General features: G+C 33.0%; 1 protein-coding gene across 2 annotated transcripts; it reads right to left on the reverse strand.

The window, feature by feature from the left end:
* Positions 1-788: 788 nt before the first annotated feature.
* On the reverse strand, positions 789-7,115 carry LOC139890506 (probable plastidic glucose transporter 2). Of its 2 annotated transcripts, none has more exons than XM_071873383.1 (14): positions 7,048-7,115; positions 6,224-6,308; positions 5,798-5,909; positions 5,393-5,460; positions 5,165-5,297; positions 4,944-5,043; positions 4,432-4,544; positions 4,246-4,339; positions 3,753-3,906; positions 3,484-3,627; positions 2,997-3,070; positions 2,394-2,482; positions 1,826-1,940; positions 789-1,369 (listed from the first exon to the last, which is right to left on the reverse strand). In XM_071873383.1, exons 2-14 carry the CDS (start codon positions 6,282-6,284, stop codon positions 1,187-1,189), a joined length of 1,440 nt encoding a protein of 479 aa, XP_071729484.1. In that variant the 5' UTR covers positions 6,285-6,308; positions 7,048-7,115; the 3' UTR covers positions 789-1,186. The 2 variants fall into 2 exon arrangements, with proteins under 2 accessions (XP_071729484.1, XP_071729483.1); XM_071873382.1 differs by having other exon boundaries at positions 6,224-6,351; positions 7,048-7,114.
* Between the last annotated feature and the right edge of the window lie 16,919 nt (positions 7,116-24,034).

Genomic DNA, 24,034 nt, shown 5'->3' on the forward strand with positions numbered 1-24,034 from the left:
CTCTTCCCATTTTTCATCAGTGACTTCGGCGGAACGTCCACTGATGGCCGCCAAACACTTATCCTTTCTCAGGATAGCTTTCATCTTTAGTTTCCATAACGAGAAGTTACTCCCGTTGAACTTTTCAATTTCAAATTTCGTAGACATTGCTATAATTACAATCTTCTTTTCGACAATACTATTTTTCTTGAAATAACACCCAAGGACTTTTACCGAGTGAAAATAATCTTACTTATTTTCTGATGTGGACGATCCACTCTCGTGGCAACCACAGAGCATACGATAAGTAGATTAATACACACTAGATATTAGACCTTAGCTCTTGATACCACTTGTTGTGAAAAGCGACACCGAATTATAGCAAACCGCTAGTAATACTCGAAATAATGACAATAAAGGAACACCAAGATTTAACGTGGAAAACCCCAATAGGGTAAAAACCACGGGCAAGGAAAGAAACGTTTCACTAATAAGAAAAATAGGAATTACACTTTCTCTCTAATTACAAGGATAAGTATCAATCTTTATATCTCTTGTAATTAGGAGATTAATACTCACAACTCTCTATTTATCTACTAGAATACAAGATTGAAGAATGAATATGGGATGTATAAATGAGGTTACATGTTGCTCTATTTATACTAATTCAAGATGGCTAAATGGTAAATATTTAGTAGACAATTTGGTAGGTATAGTATGCCAAGTTTTACCAAGTCTTATACCACAATATACATGTGTGTATTTGACCATAGAATTCACCAACCAAGCCTCCATATTTGACACAAGCTGGGTTGTTAGAAATTCTAAATGATCACAGTTCAATTACTTGAGCTAGTTTGATACGAGTACTAAAATGAGATCACACACAGGTCAACTAAACTGCTAATAGAATAGATGATCAGACTACTCTAGTAGTGCAAGTAGAATTCTAGGATCACCTACCCCTATAACAGGTTGTACAACTTTCTACTAGTATTACCCACACATGTAGTATATTAAAGTTGAAAGTCATTATACTTCACATACATACAACATCCTAATATTATACAAACCTCCGATAGACCGGATTCCATTCATCCAACCTCATCGACGTCCTCAGTCTCGGTTAATATAGATTCGCAGCAGGCTCATAATCGATTAACATTTTACTCATCATCAGCATAGCAGAAAAAGCAGTCAGCTTGATCTATTCTTGTGGTAGAAGAGCTATCTCGATTTCTTGAAGTGTCTTTCCTTTCGTTTCCATCACATTTCGTTTTACAAATGCCACTCCCACCAAACAAAACGTACCCAACATTGAGTACAGAAGTTGCGGTCCCATTAGCTCCAGCAACCGTAGGAATAGTAATCCTACCATAAAATTGAATACCTAGTTGATACACAAAACAAACACCAATAAGTCGATTAATAAGGATTTGGGGATTTAAGTATTAAAAACTTGAAAAGGAGAGATACATATTTCAACCCATCAGACGATGGTCATGTTATCAGGTCTACTGCATGAGACAACTGGTAAAACTTACCAACAGCATATTCTTACAGCACAAAACCTTCTAAAACACTTATTTTTTCAAAAAAGGTAGACTAAACTGAAAAACTCTAAATTATGTAATATTATTTGACAACATATTTATATCATAAATTTGTATTGTATACACAGAAACATATTTTGGACATAATTTATTGCAGACCAGAATCAACACGTGAAAATAATTGCCCAATCTCACGCGTTACCCAACCCAAAAACAACCAAGCCACCCACCCAATTTTTCACCTCTACCAAAAGCATATCAAATAAACAGATTACAGATCAAAATTAAATTACCCAATGAACAGACATGCAAAAAGCCATGGCTTTTGCTCTTATTCGGCTTGGGAAGATCTCCGAGAGAAGGAGACCTGGGACAGGACCAGCTCCAATAGCAAATGAAAACACAAACCTGCATAACAGTCTCCTACGTTGTCACATTTTTTATATAACTGGGTAATATATTATAGCCAACACATCAAATGAGAGAAAAAAAAAACAACTAAAAAGGAAACATATCAAACTGTGCAAATGAGAGAAAAAAAAAACAACTAAAAAGGAAACATATCAAACTGTGTTCAAATGGTTTAAAGTCAGCAACATGTGTTCGCATGTCTACAACATCCTAAATTGTTTAATCGATTATTTCTATCAACTGTAATTAGATGGCTTATGTTGAAGATTTGGTGACTTCCGCTCATTAAAAAGTTGGCTCTTTTAGGCTTTCTGGACTTTTAAAAGGCTTAAAGTTGTCTCAAACTCACCAAAACTCTAACGAGCTGGCTCATCAATAAAAATGTCCGACATTCAGTTGGTCATTTGTAGATAAAAAAAAATAAATAAATAAATAAATAAAGGAACTTACATTAGCATGCCACCAACAGAAAGGTACAAAGCTCCATATGTTGATGCGAACAGACCTGCTGCAGTTGCTTGAAAGACCGTAGATATTGCCTAAGATAACAAAACCGACAACACAAAAGCACACATGACATTAGACATTTTGCCTGTGAGAATTGCAAAACTATGCAATGTGAATCAAATTTCAATGTTTACAATGACATATTCTATTTATTATCTAGTTACGTAGATGTCAAATAATCAATTTTGGATAGTGAGTTGCAAAAAAATAACTACCTTAGTAGTAAAATAGAAAAACGTACTTATTTACCCCTACCGCCTTTTAAAATGTAAAAATCTTAACCAAATGTCACAAGATATCAACCCTCAAAAATATGTAGGGGTCATTTGTTCTAATAGTTCCTTGAACAATCAAAAGAATTAAATTACCCAAACATCTGTTTATCACAACTGTATACAGCAAAAGAATGTTTAAACAACAATCGCCTTTAATAGAGTTGATGGTCCAATACTGATTTAAGAAACACCCTTTATGTTGTACTCGGTACATAGTATTTACATTATGTGATAGAGAGTTATGCACAGAAAAATAAGGTGATAAAATTACCATGCCAAAGAAGCTCCACAGAAGGAGAACCTTCCTCCCAAGTTTATCCATCAAAAGCAATGCAATGAAAGATCCTGAATCAGTATAAAATTGCTAAAGTCAACAACTAAATCAAGTAGGTTTATCTAGAGGTGGCAATTTCAATCCATTCACTAAAGAACAGGCTGATTTAGATTATGTTCCATCTCAAAAGTGATCGTGCTGAAAGTCACTGAAAGTGTTACTACATTATTATGTTTCAACCTTTTACTATTGTATCAAAGTACAAACGTGATTTTGTAAAATCATATTTAGTCAAAAAAAATTTTGTCACGGGACAAGAAAGTGGTTGCTGGTATATAATCATTTCTTTCAACCTGTTACCCAACCCACAGCTGACATCTGCATCTTGTCACCTTTTTTGCAAAGAATTAGATGTCATAAAGAGAGAGAGAGAGAGAGAGAGAGAGAGAGAGAGAGAGAGAGAGAGAGAGAGAGATGTGATTACCCAATAGGTTGACGATTCCCACAAAAGCGTTGGCAAGGTTTGATGAAACTCCAGCGCTTCTAAATACAGTTGAAGAGAAATAAAAAACAGCGTTTATGCCTGATAGCTGTTGTAAAGCAAATAGGGTTGATCCAATAAAAACAACTGCAAAAGAAGCTAGTGAATAACGCAGCATTTTGCAGGTGAAGAAAACACACTGTGGAAAACTAAATAGTGTTTCCAAAACTAACTGGTGTATCCAGTATTGAGTCCTTAATGTTTATAGTTACCTCTAAAATGGCGCCCGCAAATCAGTTCTGAAATCTTAACAGTGTCACTTTCATCCCCTCTATCTGACTTCAACAGCTCAGCCATCGCTGACCTCACATTTGCAGATCCCAAGAGTTTATGGAACTCAACCTCCGCTTCAGTATTACGTCCTCTCTGTCAAGAACAAGTAACGCATGAACATGTAATTTGCACGATATATGATCTGTTTAATTTATAGATGAACTTCGATAGTTAACCAGTCAGACGCACATATGTATACATTTCTATATCGATGGCGTTCACAGTTGGTTAACCAAAGCTAAAAGTGGTTTAAAATAATCAACAAAACATATAAGTTTGGGAATTCTTGAACTTAAACCTAAACCAAAAAGACAGCTATGTATCGACAAACACATACACATACCAAAATACATAATTGCATGCACACAGCCACATAAAGGAACATGAAAACATTAGCATCTCATAAAAATAGTAATAAAGATCAGAACAAACCTTGTAAAGCCAATGTGGACTTTCTGCACAGAATACCATAGCAACAGCAAGTATAGTGGATGGAATAGTAGATAACCAAAAGCATATACGCCACCTGAACACATATGCTCAAATGATGATTCTAAAATAACACTGCAGTTTCCAAGTAGATAGAGCTAAAAAAGGTAGCACCAGTTATTTTCTTACCATCCTGATATACTTTTAACAGGGATCCCTATCAGAAGAGCCCCCATTAACCCTAAACACGTTGAAATTTGAATGAAGCTACCGTAAGTACCACGCACAGAAGGAGGTGAAACCTGAAAAAATCACGAAAGAATAAGTTATTGGTGGCTATTCTACCCATTTGCTTATAAATGAAGCAATCGGTAATGACATACTGCTATCGGGTCAAGCAGCTATAATAAAAAAAATGTGGAAAAGGCAGCATGCCAAACGGGTCCAAGGTCACCCAAAATTGATTTATGGTAATGCATAAAAAACCTCCTAAAACCGTTCATTACCGAAATACTCTTAATTTTTGAATCATGTTTGACCTACTAAAAAGTTAAATAAAATGATAAAAAAAAATAAAAAATTTGGACCAGATGTCTTTCAGGTCAACTCAACAAGCTTCAGTTCGTCCTAATATAACCCATTTGAAAGCATAACCAACCCATATATACATCTATAGTCGAAAAGAGGTGGTGTCACTTGACCTCGGTTATATAGAGAGAAGCAACAGGAGGACCGATACCCAACCCAATTCCAACGATGAATCTTCCAACCAGCATCCCTGCCAAATTATTGGTTGTTGCACTGAAAAAAGTATGTATTAGCATCTCTATATGAAAAGAAAAAAAAAATTATTGAACGCCACTTACATTTCTACTATATTATGTTCCATGTCCAATATTTTTGTTGTTATAAAGATTATTACCTACAAACAGCACCTATGACCATTGGTAATGCACACAGTTGAAAAGTTCTGCGGCGTCCGAATTCATCAGCAATCCAACCACTGAATAGAGACCCAATAAAGGCACCACCAAGACATGTACTAACCACCAGACCTTTATTTATGATGCACATCATCATAAAGTATTAGTTATTAAAAAAGGACAGAAGATAAATAAAAGATTGATGTTTTGTGAAAATGATAATATACCTTCAGCTAAGCTATTCCCATCAAAACCAAGATCATGGGATATGCTTTCAAGTGGTTCATTCACTACCCTGCACATAAAGTAACATGGTCTGCATATCACTAACTTTGAGTTTCTAAGTACCTGGATTACATTATGTATCGAAAAAGGATAAGGTGTAAAAATATTAATGAGAACAAACAATCGAGCCTGTTGCAATTTAATGTGTGACTGAGGATAAAATTAGTAACATAGCAACCCAACATATGCAGAAGAGTTTTGAATCAGAAAAATCCATAAACAATCCACGTTATATAAGAAGAGAATTTTTTTTTTTTTTTTTTAAACAAATGTTTCTTGCATGCTAGTACTTCAAATTTTAAGGGGAAGGGTGGATGAAAACAAGAGCTAACAAGATTGAGACGAACCCGATATGGTAACCAAATAAAAATGACACTATGGATGCCACAAGTACATGAGGCAAGGAATGTTTTAAAGGAGGATCCGTAGGCTCTTGAACCATATCTTCCTGCAAAAACTCTACATAAACAAACAAGATATCAGTATCAAAAATCTCCAAATATTACACTTGTAGTTTAAAACGATGGACTACATGTAATATATTTAAATTCATATTCAATTCAACAGTTTATACTTTATTATAACCAAATGAAAATCACAAAATGAGAAGCTACGGAGTATAATGTTTTGCAACAGGATAATAGGAAATGTATCATTTGTAACACTATCCACATAAGTATTTTGAATTCCTTAACTTATTAATAACGTTTCAGACAGAAGAAAATGGATCCACATCTAAACTGACAGATATAATAAAAAATCAGAGATCATACCAAAACCATCTTCTACATCAAGTGGATTTGCACCATCCTTAGATGGCATTCGCTTGTACATCGAGGTAGTACCCTGTGGGTGTGCCTGCATGCCACAATCGGTCCAAACTTAGTTCTTGTCACCAAAGCTGTTTAAACAAAACTCCATTTGTCAGTCTACCTATCAAGTATCCAATATAAAATTTTACTAGTATACGGTAGCTAACGCCTTGCCCTTTACTATATGTATCTAAATCTATATATTTACTGAATAATCACTCATCTACTAGCTACTAATGACATAATGAAACCTCATAATTCATTATTCGAGACAACAATATACGATAATTCACGAAATGCAACAACCTCAACAATCAGGGTTTTAACCTAATACAGCTCGACAATAAATTAAGCATCATTGTTTCGTTGAGGATGTGTATCATGCAGAGACTGTAACTTGGGTATAAATGATCAAATTAAAAGAATTGTACAACTTCAAACACAATCGATCAAATAAGTGCAAATTTGAAGCAAGTTGTCAAAACCAAAGCTAATTACCTGACGTTTTTTTCTAATTTGTTCAAGCGAAATCGTAATATAAATAGCTTTGATATAAAGGATTATAATCGCGCTAATTTATAGCAAAATACACTGAAATTAAGCAACCCTGAATCGTTGCGTTAACTGCGTGTAGAAATATGAAATCTATCTAACAAATTATAAACAAAGGATCAAAATTAAGTGCAGATTTGAAGTAATTTACTTGAATCAAAGCTATTTACCTAACAATTTCTTCTAATTATCAGAGCAATTAAAATTACCGGAAGTTCGAGAAGTTTCCTTACCGAAATATTCAGGCTCAGGTAAATAGCTTTGAAAGTACGCGAATGAAGGTAGGCAGTTTGATGATGGTTTTGTGGCTATAATAGTGCGCCAACTATTTACTTTGGGTTCTACATCTTTCGCTTTTGATGACGTGACTAAATTTCGGTTTGTTTATTTTTTTAATTTTTTGATTAATTTTTTTCTAATCATAATTCATAATCCTTTATCTTTATGGTTACGTTTAAAAAAAAATAAAAAAATTTATTCATCCTTAAATTATGTTCAAAAGTTTAGTAAGTTAAAGTAAGTTGTTACTTTTTTTTTTTTTGAAAGCTCAAAATTTTGCTTCTACACCCACAAATAAAAAAACAATTACATGACGAATCTCCAAGCTAAACAACAAATAGCAAACCACCAAAATTACAAGACTCCAAAAGCAAAATCATACTACTCATAAAGAGCTTAAACCCGGACCTCTTCACCCAGTTATACTATACGGATGCAACCTCCCATCTTTAAAACGTCACTGCCCCATTCTAGAGTAAGAAATAGTCGTTAGGTCCACCATTTAAAATTGATTGTTTTGACCAATGGCGAATTCAAAATAAAAATTAATTTGGGTACCAATAAAAATTTCAAAGCTAATTATATTTAAATGATATTTTAGTGATTGTTTACTTCTAATATAACCATTAATTTTAAAAAAATAAGTCGTTCTATATTACATTTAGTGATGTCATATACAATAAATAATATATAGTATAGAAAAGTCTCGCATTAGTCGGTTCATAAGACCCCACCCATAAAGCCTCGTATTTGCCATTGGCCTTGACTCAAGTGATGAGTGCACAAGCTTATTTTGCCATCTCCAAATTAGCCACAAAGGTGTAAGTTTCAACACTAGAAAAGTTGCACCAGCATTTTTAGTAAGTTACTAACGTACTTAGTTACAACAAGTAATGTTTGTTCTAGAAGCTTAATCATAGCAAATCGGTGAAAAGTCTCTAAAAGGAGTAGTTGGGAAATGGAGACTCAAAAGAGGACTTGAAATAAATAAGATGACTCTTGAAGATATTGTGAAGAATCTTGAATCTCATGATGAACAAGAAGGTAAGGAATACCTTGGAGGTGTTTGGGAAGATGAACATGATGATCAAGAAATTTGCCTTCTAGCTATAACAAATACTCCGTTTCAAAACCATTCAAGTGACAAAGAAGACCAATCATATCAATTGACGATAAAAGAAAGATTATGGCTATCGGGAGTTTTGCTTCACTATGCCTTTTTCTCCAAACCCGGTGGAGATCCGATTTACAAGCCTTGTACATCTTTGTAGACAACAAACCTAATCCTTCCATCTCGTCGAAAGATTACCTCTAACTTAGATCAACTTGCCTTCACCTTGGACAAGTTTTAATCACTAATGGAATTAATCAGCTTCCTAGTTCTCTTAAGGAAGAAGATAACTCAGCTAGCTTATGCGTCTAATTACAAAGTAAAAGACTCACCATTTCTAGTGATAACAATCATAAGACAATTCAAAGGATTAATACAACACTATGTAAACTCACAAAGATAGTAATTTGATAGTTATTTTACAACCCCCTTATACAATCTATGAGATTATAGAACTTCTCTTGCTAATCACAAACACATGTATATGAATTGTGGCCTTGTGATTCTTTGATCATTTTAAGTTGAAGCATGCAAGAGGGTCAAATCTTCAAAGTTCTCCAAGTCTTGCTATTTATATGGAGAGATAAAAAAATATAGTCGTTGCTGCGGCTCAGCCCACGGTCGACCGTCGAATAAGATCAAATTCCCGTTCTAGTGGAAAAAGGGCCCCGAGAGAACATTCCAGTATACATCAATTTTTCGAGGTCAACTAAGTCAACACACGTCTGCAAGACATCGAGCCCACCCGAATAGACCCGACTACGGGAAAAGCATGAACTAATCAGACCAGCAGCAACCAAACAGCGCAAACCGCATAGTCAAACCAAAAGAAACCATGCCATCTCCGCTAAGTTTTCTAAGTACATACAAACCTGCAAATCCAAGCAACCAACAACCACCAGGTAGTATCCGCCGATGACAACCAACGGAAACCGGTAGCCGTCATCTAACGACCCGTCCTAATCTATCTGGACGAAGTCCATATCGATTATAAACGATTCACAATAGTTGATTTCATTGCGAGGTACTTGACCTCTATATGATACATTTTACAAACATTGCATTCGTTTTTAAAAAAGACAAACTTTCAATACATCGAAAGTTGACGGCATGCATACCATTTCATAATATATCTAAACTATAAATGACTTGATAATAATCTTGATGAACTCGACGACTCGAATGCAACGTCTTTTGAAATATGTCATGAATGACTCCAAGTAATGTCTCTAAAATGAGCAGATGCACAGCAGAAGATTTCTTTCGTACCTGAGAATAAACATGCTTTCAAGTGTCAACCAAAAGGTTGGTGAGTTCATTAGTTTAACATAAATAATCATTTCATCATTTTAATAGACCACAAGATTTTCATTTCTCATAAATATACGTCTCATGCATAGAGACAAAAATAATCATTAATATGGATTGAACACCTGGTAATCGACATTAACAAGATGCATATAAGAATATCTCCTATCATTCCGGGAAATCCTTCGGACATGATAAAAACAACATCAAAGTACTAAAGCATCCGGTACTTTGGATGGGGTTCGTCGGGCCCATAGATGTATCTTTAGGATTCGCGTCAATTAGTAGATCGGTTTACTAATTCTTAGGTTACCAAGCAAAAAGGGGCATATTCGGATTCGATCATTCAACCATATAATGTAGTTTCGATTACTTGTGTCTATTTCGTAAAACATTTATAAAAAATTGCGCATGTATTCTCAGCCCAAAAATATAAGGGTAAAAAGGCAAATGAAACTCAACTAATGTATTTGGTAGTAAAAATACATATGACTATATTGAACAACTGAACAATGCAGAGTTGGCCTCGGATTCACGAACCTATATCATTTGTATATTCATTAATACATATAATCGTAATCGAATAATTATTTATATTATTATTAGTGATAACTAGTTGTGGAGCCCTCGCTTCGCGCCGGGGGCTCCGTTTTGAATGCAAGTTAAAAAAAAATCTTGATCTATTTTGTAAAAAAGAATTTTTTTCGACATAACATTGACGGGTTGTTCCTTTTGTGAAAGTTGTTGCTTTTAGCGTTCGGGTTTTATTTAAAAAAAAGTTAGTAAAGTGGGGGTTCGATTTGTATTTTAATAAAAGGTAGTGGGTTAAGTTTGTGAAATTTGAAAAAACTTTACGTATAAAGTGGGGGTTCGGTTTGTATTTTAATAAAAGTTAGGGGGTTAAGTTTGTGAAAACTGAATATTAAAAAAAAAAAAAGTTAGTAAAATGGGGATTCGATTTGTATTTTAATAAAAGTTAGGGGGTTAAGCTTGTGAAATTTTGAAAAAAATATACGTATAAAGTGGGGGGTTCAATTTGTATGTTAATGAAAGTTAGGGGGTTAAGTTTGAATAAAGTGGAAAAAGTTAAGGGGCTAAGTTTGGATAAAGTGGAAAATAAATAGTACTATTCATTTTCACTTTATCATTTAGCTATAGGTATAATAAGAGTATAAAGTGGGGGTGCGATTTGTATTTTAATAAAAGTTCGGGAAAAATATACGTATAAAGTGGGGGTGCGATTTGTATTTTAATAAGAGTGTAAAGTGGGGTTGCGATTTGTATTTTAATGAAAGTTCGGGGGTTAAGTTTGCGAAAAGCGGAAAACGAAATAGTACTATTCATTTGGCCTTTGCCTTTTAGATATAGGTATATAATTTTCATATTAATAACTTATATATTTTATTATATATTCATTTTGTATATTATAAGTAAAGTATCTATATATTTAAGTTATATATATATGAAACTACTTAATTCGTTATTATATAGATATTTATATAAAGATTGTTAATATCATTAATTCATACTTATATATAATGTTATTTTTAAGTATATTTTTATATACATGATAATATATAATATTAATATTTGTGAATAAAAGTGTATTTGATTATAATTATATTAATTTTTTTTATATTAATAATACTAACAATGATAATCCTATTAATAGTACTTTATATTAATGATATTAACTCTAATGCTTATAAAATGATAATAATACTAATATTTATGAAATTAAACCGTATTATTTTTATAATAATAATAATACTAATCATACTCATAATAATATCATTAATACTAAAATGGTAAAATTTATATTTCTAGTAACACTTATAATACTAATGATAATATTAATACTAGTCCCAATAATGATGATAGTAATAACTTTTACTTATTTTAGTGATAATAATATTCAAAATATTGAGTTAGTATCAACAATAATTAATATATTCATAATCTTGATCATACTAATTAATAATACAATAATGATACAATACTAATATTATAAATAAATATAATAATCTTAGTAATGATAATACTAATAGTTTATAAATGATAGTACTAGTAATAATAATGACAATATCATAAATTATATCATTAATCATTTTGTTATTAATAATATCTAACATGCTAGCAATAATATGATCAAGATTATGTTTTAATATAATTAACATTATCTTCATTATAGATGTATATATCAATATTTGTATCATTATCTTCATTATAGATGTATATATCAATATTTGTATCATTAAAATTATTTTTAAAAAATAAAAATAAAAATATACATATAAATTGAAAAATTAATATATTAAAAGTAATTACAAGTAAAGATATAGTTATTAATAGTATTATTATTATTATTAATTTCATTATGATTAAAAATAAATATTAATGTTTATTATTATGTTTCTCTATATACAGATATATATATACACATGTTCAATATATAGTTATACAAATACGTATTATTATTATTATTTTTTACAGAATCCAAATCAGGTTTAAACTGTTCAATTTGTATACATCATTGGTAGCTAAGTTCACTGAATTATAAGTTTTGTTAAACATCATAATCAAGTTTTTGTACCTTTCTCTTGTATTTGTCAATCCTTTTCTTACTTGTGAATCCGCTGTCGACCACTATCAAATATTACAAACATAGAACAAATCCAGTATTCATCTCAATCGAACTGTTTATAATTGATTCTACAAATCTCAATTTTCGTACGAATTAGATAAAAATCACTATCTGCTTTTTATTTTTATCTTATTCCTTTGTTTCTTCTTTTCTGATGGAACCTGTCGAATCCAATATCACTTTAAAACAATTAATTTCTTGTTGTTATGGAAGGATGCACGCAAACTCACCACCTTTTCAATATCACTCGTTTCTTCATCACCACAGTCAACCGCCACCATGTCCACCACTTCGAACCACCCAAACCGCCACCTCAACACCATTGTGTAACAACACTCAACCACCATAACCACCAAGAACAATCTCCATTTAATTACCACCTTCACCACCACTTTATCACCATCATGAACACCCACCACTCTCATTCTATTATCGTTCCTCCCATGACTACAAACCGCCACCATTCATTTAAAACCACCAACCATTACCCCACGAACCACTATCTAACTAGACACCACCATTGATATTTTATTTCCTTCCCACAACTCGACACGAAACCACCCATTCCCTCGCATTAACACCATCTATCTAATTATCTCTCTCCTATTTTCTATAACCGTTTACAGTTAGAACCTCCATATTATATTGATCAAAGCAGCTGTAAATTGCAGTTGTTGTGTTGCTATACACAACCGTAAGTGTACTGTTGCTATAAACCTTTTTCTGTTTCGATAAACCAAACGTAACCAAAGGAGATAATGAAGGAATGATTATGATGAACGATACTTTTTGTTGGTGTTTTATTCAACTATTGTTGCTGTATCAAAACTGCACTTCGATCGATATATATAAAGTATGAGAGCCGAAGTCTTTGTTGAGGTAATAAAGTGAGTAAATGATTAAAGAAATAAAAGGATACTAGTGGTTATGGAAAAGCATCCAAGAAAAACGTGTGTATTCAGTTTACCATACATATTTGTATTTTTTTGGCGTTCCATTAGATAAACCTCCACCAGAATCGGATTTTTAAAGTGGGGATTTAAATTGTGTTTAGTTGGGCCGATACTCTAGAATCCATTAAAACATATAGTGACTGCCATTTTTTTTCGTTGGGCCAAGATCCAGCTAGGCCTTCTGTTGGGCCGTGTGCATGTTGGCCCAAGTTATGAAAGGAAAACGGGTTTAAATGTATTTTTGATGCGAATTATATCCGAAAAACATGATAGCCTAACTGGTAAAGGGTGTGAAGGGTTAGCGGGAGGTTGCGGGTTCGAGTCCGGGCTGGGGTGTTTATTCTTTTTAAAGCTCCTTTCGTTAAGGTGGTACTTATGTTATTTTTATTAATTGCATTATTATTATTACTACGATTATTATTATTATTTGGTTTAGAATTTATTAAAGATTATAATGCAAACTATAATTAAGATGTGACATAAATGAAGTGTTATCATTAATCATTATTAATAAAATTATCATTATTACATTATTATTATTATTATTTTTATTATTATTATCATAAGTATTAGTATTATTAGTATTAGTAAAATCATTATTTTTATAGTTATAATTATTATTAGTATTCATCACTTTTATAAAAAATATCATTTTCATAACTATTATGATTATAGGATGAAACAAACTTTTTATTTATTATTATTAATTTTATTTTATCAAATAAGCTATTAGTTACACAAAACTATATTTACTACATATAACATAACTATATGTTTATAATAAATATTAATAAATGTAATTAATTAGATTATTAATGAAAAACAAAATTTAAAATAACAATTAATTCACTAATAATATATAAGGTTGTTCGATTACAATATTATATATTAATATATATATATATATATATATATATATATATATATATATATATATATAAATGTTATAGGTTTGTGAATCCGAGGCCAACTCTGCATTGTTCAGTTCCGTCGTATGAATATTTTTACTACAAAATATCGTATAGTAAGTTTCATTTGCTCCCTTTTTAATTGCTTTTGCAATATATATTTTTGAGCTGAGAATACATGCGCTGTTTTATATATGTTTTACGAAATAGGCACAAGTACTAAAACAAATTCTACGTGGGTTTAAACCAGAAATATACCCTTAGCTTGGTAACATTAAACTACTTGTCTATGTACGGTACGCGCGAATCCTAAAGATAGATCTATTGGGCCTGACAAACCCCATCCTGACTATGGGATGCTTTAGTACTTCGAGGTTATATTAAACACACCTGATTTGGTGTACTTCAGAGGGTAAAACATGAACGTTAAGGCTTGTTACCGGGTGCCTACAACTTATAGAATACTTTTATACACTTGCGAGTGTACATATATTTATAAATGGAAATCTTGTGGTCTATTAATAAATTGAAATGATTGTGATGATAAACCTATGAACTCACCAACCTTTTGGTTGACACTTTTAAGCATGTTTATTCTCGGGTATGAAAGAAGTCTTCCGCTGTGCATTTGCTCATTTTAAAGATATTATATGGAGTCGTACATGGCATATTTAGGTCAGTACCTCGTTATAGGACCAGATGTTGATGACTTCGTCCAGATGGATTAGGACGGGTTATCACAACAAGAGAGAACGTAATAGCACGATTTGATGTGTCAAATTACCAGAATCACTGAGAAAAGATAGGACTATCAAGAAAATATGTTCTTGATATGTTTATAGATTAGATAGAATGTAAGAGTCGTGTAACATGGCACATGATGACGTTATAGTCTGTGAATCACCACGTTCTATTTAGAAACTCAGCATGACTTACTGTAATATAATCACGTTGATCAAGTATCATTATATTATACTAATCCATGCATCAATTTCCAATACTACTTCAGAATTCATTCATAGTTTATACTTAGATTTTGCAGAAATTTTCAATATAATGTATTACAGATAGCACGAAGAGGTATATAATTTCGGACGAGAATATTTATGAAAATATTCTCAGAAATATCAAAGATATTTATGATAATATTTTGGAATTTCTAAGTTCGAAGGTTGATGAAGAAAATTTTTTCACAAGATTTTAACATGACCTCGAAGCAAGATATTCTCTAAAGATTTCATCGGATCCAGAATTTCCTGGATTCTTGGAATATAGGGTTTGGTACTTGTATTTGTCCTTGGTCTCCTTCATGGTTAGCTCAATTTGTTTAAGTGGACCAAATTTTCTATCGAGTGTTCCCAACATTACTTCAATAACATTCATATTTTAAGCTCGAAAGTTTACAGAATATAGAAACTAACAGTTTCTATATGATGTAACACTGATAGCACGAAGAGATTAATGATTTCAGATAAGAATACTTATGAAAATATCTTCAAAAATATGGAGGATATTTATAATGAAAGATACGATGATATCTTGGAATTTCTAATATCGAAGGATGGTGAATAAAATTTGTCCGCAAGAGTTTGGAGTCAGAAGCAAGGTATTCGCTAAAGATTTCATCAGAAACAAAATTATCAGGATTCTTAATGTACAAGTTTAGTCCTTGTGATTTGTTCAGAGACTCCTTCGTAGTTTGCTCAATCAGTTTTTGATAATGCTAAAAACGAACATATATTTCATAGCATTATCCCTCAAGAAAGACAAGCTTTTAGTTGCAATTGTTCTATTTACAAGTGATATTCGTTTAAATAATAAAAGGTGAAGACAAAAGACAGATTCGACGAATTGAAGACGCAAACGATCAAAAAGCTCAAAAGTACAAAATACAATCAAAGTGGTTCCAATTATTGATGAGAAACGTCTCAAAATTACAAGAGTACAAGACGCAAAACGCAAAGTACAAGATATTAAATTATACGAAAGGACGTTCGAAAATCCAGAACCGGGACCAAAGTCAACTCTCAACGCTCGACGCAACAGACCGAAAGTTACAAATTAATTATGTATATAAATATAATATAATATATAATTAATTATATAAATTATATATTTATATTATATTTATATAATAAAATCCGTCGGCAGACTAAGATCCAAACTTGTGTGAGCTGGATTCCACTGCTCCGCACTCGCGGAGCTTATAAAGGCAACAACCACCGCACTCGCGGAGGTCAAACAGTAAATGTGGGCCTATAAAAGGCCGAGCATTCGGCCGATTTTTACACACCTTTTTCTCTTCATTCATCAACGTATATGTATATATATTTATATTATAATTTTAATTTTAATTTTAATTTCTAATAATAAGGGTATGTTAGCGAATGTTGTAAGGGTGTAAGTCGAAATTCTGTCCGTGTAACGCTACGCTATTTTTAATCATTGTAAGTTATGTTCAACCTTTTTAATTTAATGTCTCGTCGCTAAGTTATTATTATACTTATTTAATACCGAAGTAATCATGATGTTGGGCTAAAAATATTAAAATTGGGTAATTGGGCTTTGTACCATAATTGGGGTTTGGACAAAAGAACGACACTTGTGGAAATTAGACTATGGGCTATTAATGGGCTTTATATTTGTTTAACTAAATGATAGTTTGTTAATTTTAATATAAAGATTTACAATTGGACGTACCTATAAATAACCATATACAATCGATCAGACACGATGGGCGGGATATTTATATGTACGAATAATTGTTCATTTAACCGGACACGGGAATGGATTAATAGTCTATGGAATTATTAAAACAGGGGTGAAATTATGTACAAGGACACTTGGCATAATTAATAACAATTTATTAAAACCTTGGGTTACACGCAGTCGATATCCGGGTGTAATTATTAAACAAAGTATTAAAACCTTGTTACAGTTTAAGTTCCCAATTAGTTGGAATATTTGACTTCGGGTATAAGAATAATTTGACGAGGACACTCGCACTTTATATTTATGACTGATGGACTGTTATGGACAAAAACCAGACGGATATATTAAATAATCCAGGACAAAGGACAATTAACCCATGAGAATAAACTAAAATCAACACGTCAAACATCATGATTACGGAAGTTTAAATATGCATAATTTCTTTATTTTCATATTTAATTGCACTTCTAATTATTGCACTTTTATTTATTGTTATTGTATTTAATTGCACTTTTATTTATTGTCATTGTATTTAATTGCACTTTTAATTATCGTACTTTTTAATTATCGTAATTTTATTTTATCGCACTTTTATTTATCGCAATTTCATTATCGTTATTTATTTTACGCTTTAAATTAAGTCTTTTATTTATTTAATATTTTACATTAGGTTTTAACTGCGACTAAAGTTTTAAAATCGACAAACCGGTCATTAAACGGTAAAAACCCCTTTTATAATAATAATATTACTTATATATATTTGTATTTTTATAAATTAAAACTAATATAGCGTTAAGCTTTGTTTAAAAGATTCCCTGTGGAACGAACCGGACTTACTAAAAACTACACTACTATACGATTAGGTACACTGCCTATAAGTGTTATAGCAAGGTTTAGGTATATCCATTCTATAAATAAATAAATATCTTGTGTAAAATTGTATCGTATTTAATAGTATTTCCTAGTAAAAATAAAGCTATTTCATATACACCTCGCATAACATCAAGTTTTCAGTTTCAAACTTTTTCTGAGCTTTGCCAACATACAATTCCTTATCATCAACTTTTGGATGTTGAGGTCGTTTACAGTTTTTGTTGCTTCATTCAACTTTTCAAAATTCAGAGTATTAATTCACACCGAGCAATAGGATATCCAGTGAATGCACCGAGTAAAACGTTCACCACCTTTTGTACGTTCACCACCTGTAACTCGATCAAGACATCTAGCTAATATTACCGCCGTTGATTTTTCTTTAGAATCGTCATCCAGTCGACCAAGTACTCCAATTCAAATTTTCGATAATCCATTTTTTGAACCCGACCTCACAATTGAGAATTCGAAGAATATTCAGGGACGATTCATAGATCCTGAACCACTAATCTTTCCTCCGGAACCACCAATCATTCAAACAGAGATTGTTGAGGAACGAACCATTAAATCAGAATCCTCTAGTGATTCAGATTCAACAAATTCAATCATGGAGAATCTGGAACCATTAAGTATGGAAGACCGAATGAGAGCTAAACGCACTGGCCAAGGTCACGCAATTACTCATCCAGACATTAATGCGCCAGATTATGAAATCAAAGGACAAATTCTACACATGGTGACTAATCAATGCCAATTTAGTGGTGCACCGAAAGAAGATCCAAATGAACATCTTCGTACCTTTAATAGGATCTGTACTTTATTTAAAATCCGAGAAGTTGAAGATGAACAGATATATCTCATGTTATTTCCCTGGACTTTAAAGGGAGAAGCCAAAGATTGGTTGGAATCGTTACCTGAAGGGGCGATTGATACATGGGACGTTTTAGTTGAAAATTTTCTTAAACAATTCTTTCCGGCATCCAAAGCCGTGAGACTTCAAGGAGAAATTGTTACGTTCACACAGAAGCCAAATGAAACTCTATATGAGGCATGGACCAGATTTGGAAAGTTATTGAGAGGATGTCCGCAACATGGTTTAGACACCTGTCAAATAGTACAAATATTCTACCAAGGATACGACATCACTACAAGAAAAGACATAGACATAGCAGCTGGTGGTTCCATTATGAAGAAAACAGAAACTGATGCTTATAAGATTATTGATAACACTGCTTCCCACTCACATGAGTGGCACCAAAAAAAAGATATCGTTAGATCATCTAAAGCAGCTAGAGCCGATTCTAGCCAAGACTTAGATTCCATTTCCGCAAAGATAGATGATGTCGAGAGACGAATGAAAAAGATGACTAAAGATATCCACTCAATACGAATTAGTTGTGAGCAGTGTGGAGGACCACATTTGACAAAAGATTGTCTCAGTATTGAACTAACAATGGAACAAAGAGAGAATGTTTCATACATAAACCAAAGGCCTGGAAATAATTATCAGAATAATTATCAACCGCCAAGACCAATTTACAATCAAAACCAGAATTATAATCGAAATGTTCCATACAACAACCAACAAGGTCCTAGTAATCAACAAGTATCTAATAATACTTACAATCAGCAAAGACCTAATTTTCAAAACAAACCACCACAAACCGATGATAAAAAGCGGAATTTAGAAGATATGATGACGAAGCTAGTTGAATCTCAAACACAGTTTTTCACATCTCAGAAACAAACCAATGAACAAAATGCTCAAGCATTTAGAAATCAACAAGCTTTTATTCAAAATCTGGAACAAGAAGTAAGAAACCTAGCAAGGTTGATAGGTGAAAGAAAACCGGGAAGTCTACCTAGTGATACAAATGCTAACCCCCGGAATGAAACAGCTAAAGTCATTACCACAAGAAGTGGTATGACACATAAACCACCTGAAATACCTGTAATTTCTGATGAAGCTATTCCTACCCCACAAGAACCACAACCTGAACAAGATAAGGAAAAATAACCGGTAGTTGAAAAGGTTAATGAAGATAACACAGTTAAAGCTAAACCTTATGTTAAACCATACCAACCACCACTTCCTTACCCGAGTAAAATGAGAAAAGAGAAACTTGAAGCCGAGCAATCCAAATTCTTGGATATGTTTAAACAGATAAATGTAAATCTTCCTTTCATTGATATGATTTCAGGAATGCCTAGATATGCTAAATTTCTGAAAGATCTAATCACGAATAGAAAGAAAATGGAAGAACTCTCGGCTGTTACTATGAATGCTAATTGTTCAGCAGTGCTGTTGAATAAGATACCAGAAAAACTATCTGATCCAGGAAGTTTCACAATTCCATGTTTTCTGGGTAGTCTTAGTTCAATAGAAGCATTGGCAGATTTAGGTGCTAGTATAAATTTAATGCCGTATTCACTATACACTAAACTAGACCTTGGAGAATTAAAACCAACAAGAATAAGCATACAACTAGCCGATCGATCAATAAAATATCCTAGAGGGATAATGGAGAACATGCTAGTTAAAGTTGGTACTTTAGTATTTCCAGTAGATTTTGTTGTTCTGGACATGGAAGAAGATTCTCAAGTTCCTCTCATATTAGGAAGACCATTCTTAAACACGGCTAAAGCAATGATAGACGTGTTCGGTAAGAAACTTACCCTAAGTATAGAGGAAGAGAGTGTTACCTTTTCTGTTGATAGAGCAATGCAACAACCGCAATCTGCAGATGATACATGTTATTATATTCAAACTATAGAATCACATGCAGAATTGTTAGAAGAATTTCTAGAATTACAAGGAACAGGAGAATGTTCTTTAGGAGAAGGAACTGAACCAATTGATGAAACTGAAATGTTAGCTACACTTATGGCTAATGGATATGAACCAACAACAGAAGAAATTCAAATGCTAAAAGAAGAAGACAGATATCGATATAAATCATCGATAGAAGAACCACCGAAATTAGAGTTAAAGCCACTTCCAAACCATTTGGAATACGCTTATTTACATGGTGAATCTGAATTACCTGTAATAATATCGTCGTCTCTTACTGAAAATGAAAAATCTCAACTCATTTCTGAGCTAAAAGCTCATAAACCAGCTATTGCATGGAAGATTCATGATATTAAAGGAATAAGTCCTTTGTATTGCACACATAAAATCCTTATGGAAGAAGGTCATAAAACGTATGTGCAACGCCAACGAAGACTAAATCCTAATATGCAAGATGTTGTTAAGAAAGAAATTATTAAACTGCTAGATGCAGGTTTAATTTATCCAATTTCTGATAGTCTATGGGTAAGCCCAGTTCAATGCGTGCCTAAGAAGGGTGGCATGACTGTCATCACAAATGAGAAAAATGAGCTTATTCCAACTAGGGCTGTAACAGGATGGCGTGTATGTATTGATTATAGAAAATTAAATGACGCCACCAGAAAAGATCACTTTCCCTTACCTTTCATTGATTAAATGTTGGAAAGATTAGCCGGAAATAGTTACTATTGTTTTCTTGATGGTTTTTCCGTATATTTTCAAATTCCAATAGCACCCGAGGACCAAGAAAAAACCACGTTCACGTGCCCTTATGGTACTTTTGCTTACAAACGCATGCCATTTGGACTTTGCAACGCCCCTGCAACCTTTCAAAGGTGCATGATGGCGATTTTTCATGACATGATAGAAGAATGCATGGAAGTTTTCATGGATGACTTTTCAGTCTTCGGTGATACATTTGAATCATGTCTAGTTAATCTTGAACGAATGCTTATTAGATGTGAACAATCAAATCTAGTTCTTAATTGGGAAAAATGCCATTTCATGGTTAAAGAAGACATCGTTCTTGGACATAAAATTTCAAAGGAAGGAATTGAAGTGGATAGAGCTAAAGTAGATGTAATTGCTAAACTTCCACATCCCACCAATGTTAGAGGAGTTAGGAGTTTTCTAGGGCATGCCGGTTTTTACCGACGTTTCATAAAAGATTTTTCTAAAATTGCCACTCCTATGAATAAACTCCTAGAAAAGGATGCTCCATTTATCTTTTCAGATGAATGCATCAAATCTTTTAATATTCTTAAAGAAAAACTCACTAATGCGCCGATCATGATAACTCCAAATTGGAATCTACCATTTGAAGTAATGTGCGAAGCAAAGTGATTTTGCAATGGGAGCCGTTTTAGGACAAAGGATTGAAAAACGATTTCAACCTATTTATTATGCTAGTAAGACGTTACAAGGAGCATAAACAAATTACACAACTACTGAAAAAGAACTCCTTGCTATTGTCTTTGCTTTTGACAAATTTCGTTCATATCTCGTTCTAGCTAAAACGGTGGTCTATACCGACCATTCTGCTCTTAGATACCTATTTTCGAAACAAGATGCCAAACCAAGATTAATCCGTTGGATCTTACTCTTACAATAGTTTGATATTGAAATCCGAGACAAAAAGGAAGCAGAAAATCTCACCGCTAATCATCTTTCTCGTCTTGAAAATCCTGAATTAGAAGTTCTAAATGAATTGGCCATACAAGACAACTTTCCTGATGAATATCTATTGAAGATAGATTATAATGAAATTCCATGGTTTGCAGACTATGCAAACTGTTTAGTATGTGGATTCCTTGAAAAAGGATTGTCGTACCAAAAACGAAAGAAATTCTTTAGTGATATAAAACACTATTTCTGGGAAGATCCACATTTGTTTAAAAGTTGTCCCGATGGAATAATACGCCGATGTGTATTCGGAGATGAAGCTAGTAAAATCTTAAACCATTGTCACACAGGACCAACAGGAGGGCATTATGGGCCACAACTAACAGCAAGAAAAGTTTATGATGTTGGATTCTATTGGCCTACAATTTACAAAGACGCACACCTTCTTTGCAAATTCTGTGATGCATGTCAAAGGGCCGAAAAAATAAGTCAACGTGATGAAATGCCACAAAATGTCATTCAAGTATGTGAAGTATTTGACATTTGGGGTATTGACTTTATGGGTCCATTTCCAAAATCTCATAATAATCTCTATATTCTCGTAGCCATTGATTATGTATCTAAATGGGCGGAAGCACAAGCTCTACCAACTAACGATGCACGAGTTGTAGTCAACTTTTTAAAACGTCTTTTTGCAAGGTTTAGAACACCGAAAGCTTTAATAAGTGATCGGGGTACTCATTTCTATAATAATCAACTTGAGAAAGTTCTCAAAAGATATGGAGTAACTCATAAAATCTCCACTGCATATCATCCACAGACTAGTGGACAAGTTAAAAATACCAACCGAGCTTTAAAACGTATTCTAGAGAAAACTGTAGGATCAAATCCGAAGGAATGGTCCATTAAATTGGAGGATGCACTCTGGGCTTTTAGAACAGCCTACAAAACTCCAATTGGAACCACACCTTTTAAACTCGTTTACGGAAAAGCATGTCATCTTCCAGTAGAAATTGAACACAAAGCATTTTGGGCTTTGAAGACATGTAATCTTGATTTACATGAAGCTGGACGTCTACGGTTAAGTCAACTAAACGAATTAGAAGAATTAAGACATGAAGCATACGAAAATTCGTTAATCTATAAAGAAAGTACGAAGAAATGGCATTATAAAAGAATCAGAAGTTCAAAAGAATTTAAAGAAGGAGACAGAGTTCTTCTTTTCAATTCACGATTCAAGCTATTTCCTGGAAAATTGAAATCAAGATGGTCTGGACCATTCATAGTCAAAAGAGTTTTCCCATACGGAACAGTAGAATTGATAAATTCAAATGGGATTGAATTTAAGGTTAATGGTCACAGAGTTAAACATTACATAGATAGTCCAATGGAAGTTGACAACGAAGTTAATCACAATTTCGACACCACAGCTAACTAAGTGTGGGGAGAATCAAGTCTTTAAAGGATAATATGTATTTCTGTTAGAGTTAGATTTTCTGTTTTCATGTAGTTCTCGAAAATGGAACCCGAATGGTCTTTCCCTAGCAGACCCTAAAGAACTAGTCTTCTCCCCCCATTCTGAATTTTTATTTTTTTTAGGTTTTTACGAGATGAAGACTTCCTGTGAATTAAACCATGGTCTAATGCTACACGCTTTGATTACTAAACGTAATAATGACACCCTTCCAAGTGAAATAGTATCATTAATCAGAGGCAAATTGGACGAAGTAAGAAAAGAATCTAGATGCGAAAATAATAAGTTACAATTTGGTAAAGGAAAATCAAAATCGCAGCGAAAAGAAGAGCACGACACCTTGAAAGATGTCACAAATGCGAAAAATGGTCACACGAAGGTAAATGTTCAAATAATCAAACCTATTCAAACACCGAATTTGTTACTTTATGCAGAGACGGACCGTTCATATGTTTAGAAGAAAAAATGTTGAATGCTCGAGGTTACGCCTATGTAGCTATGGAAAACC

Source organism: Rutidosis leptorrhynchoides, chromosome 2 (genome assembly GCF_046630445.1).
Source record: "Rutidosis leptorrhynchoides isolate AG116_Rl617_1_P2 chromosome 2, CSIRO_AGI_Rlap_v1, whole genome shotgun sequence".
NCBI lineage: Eukaryota > Viridiplantae > Streptophyta > Magnoliopsida > Asterales > Asteraceae > Rutidosis > Rutidosis leptorrhynchoides.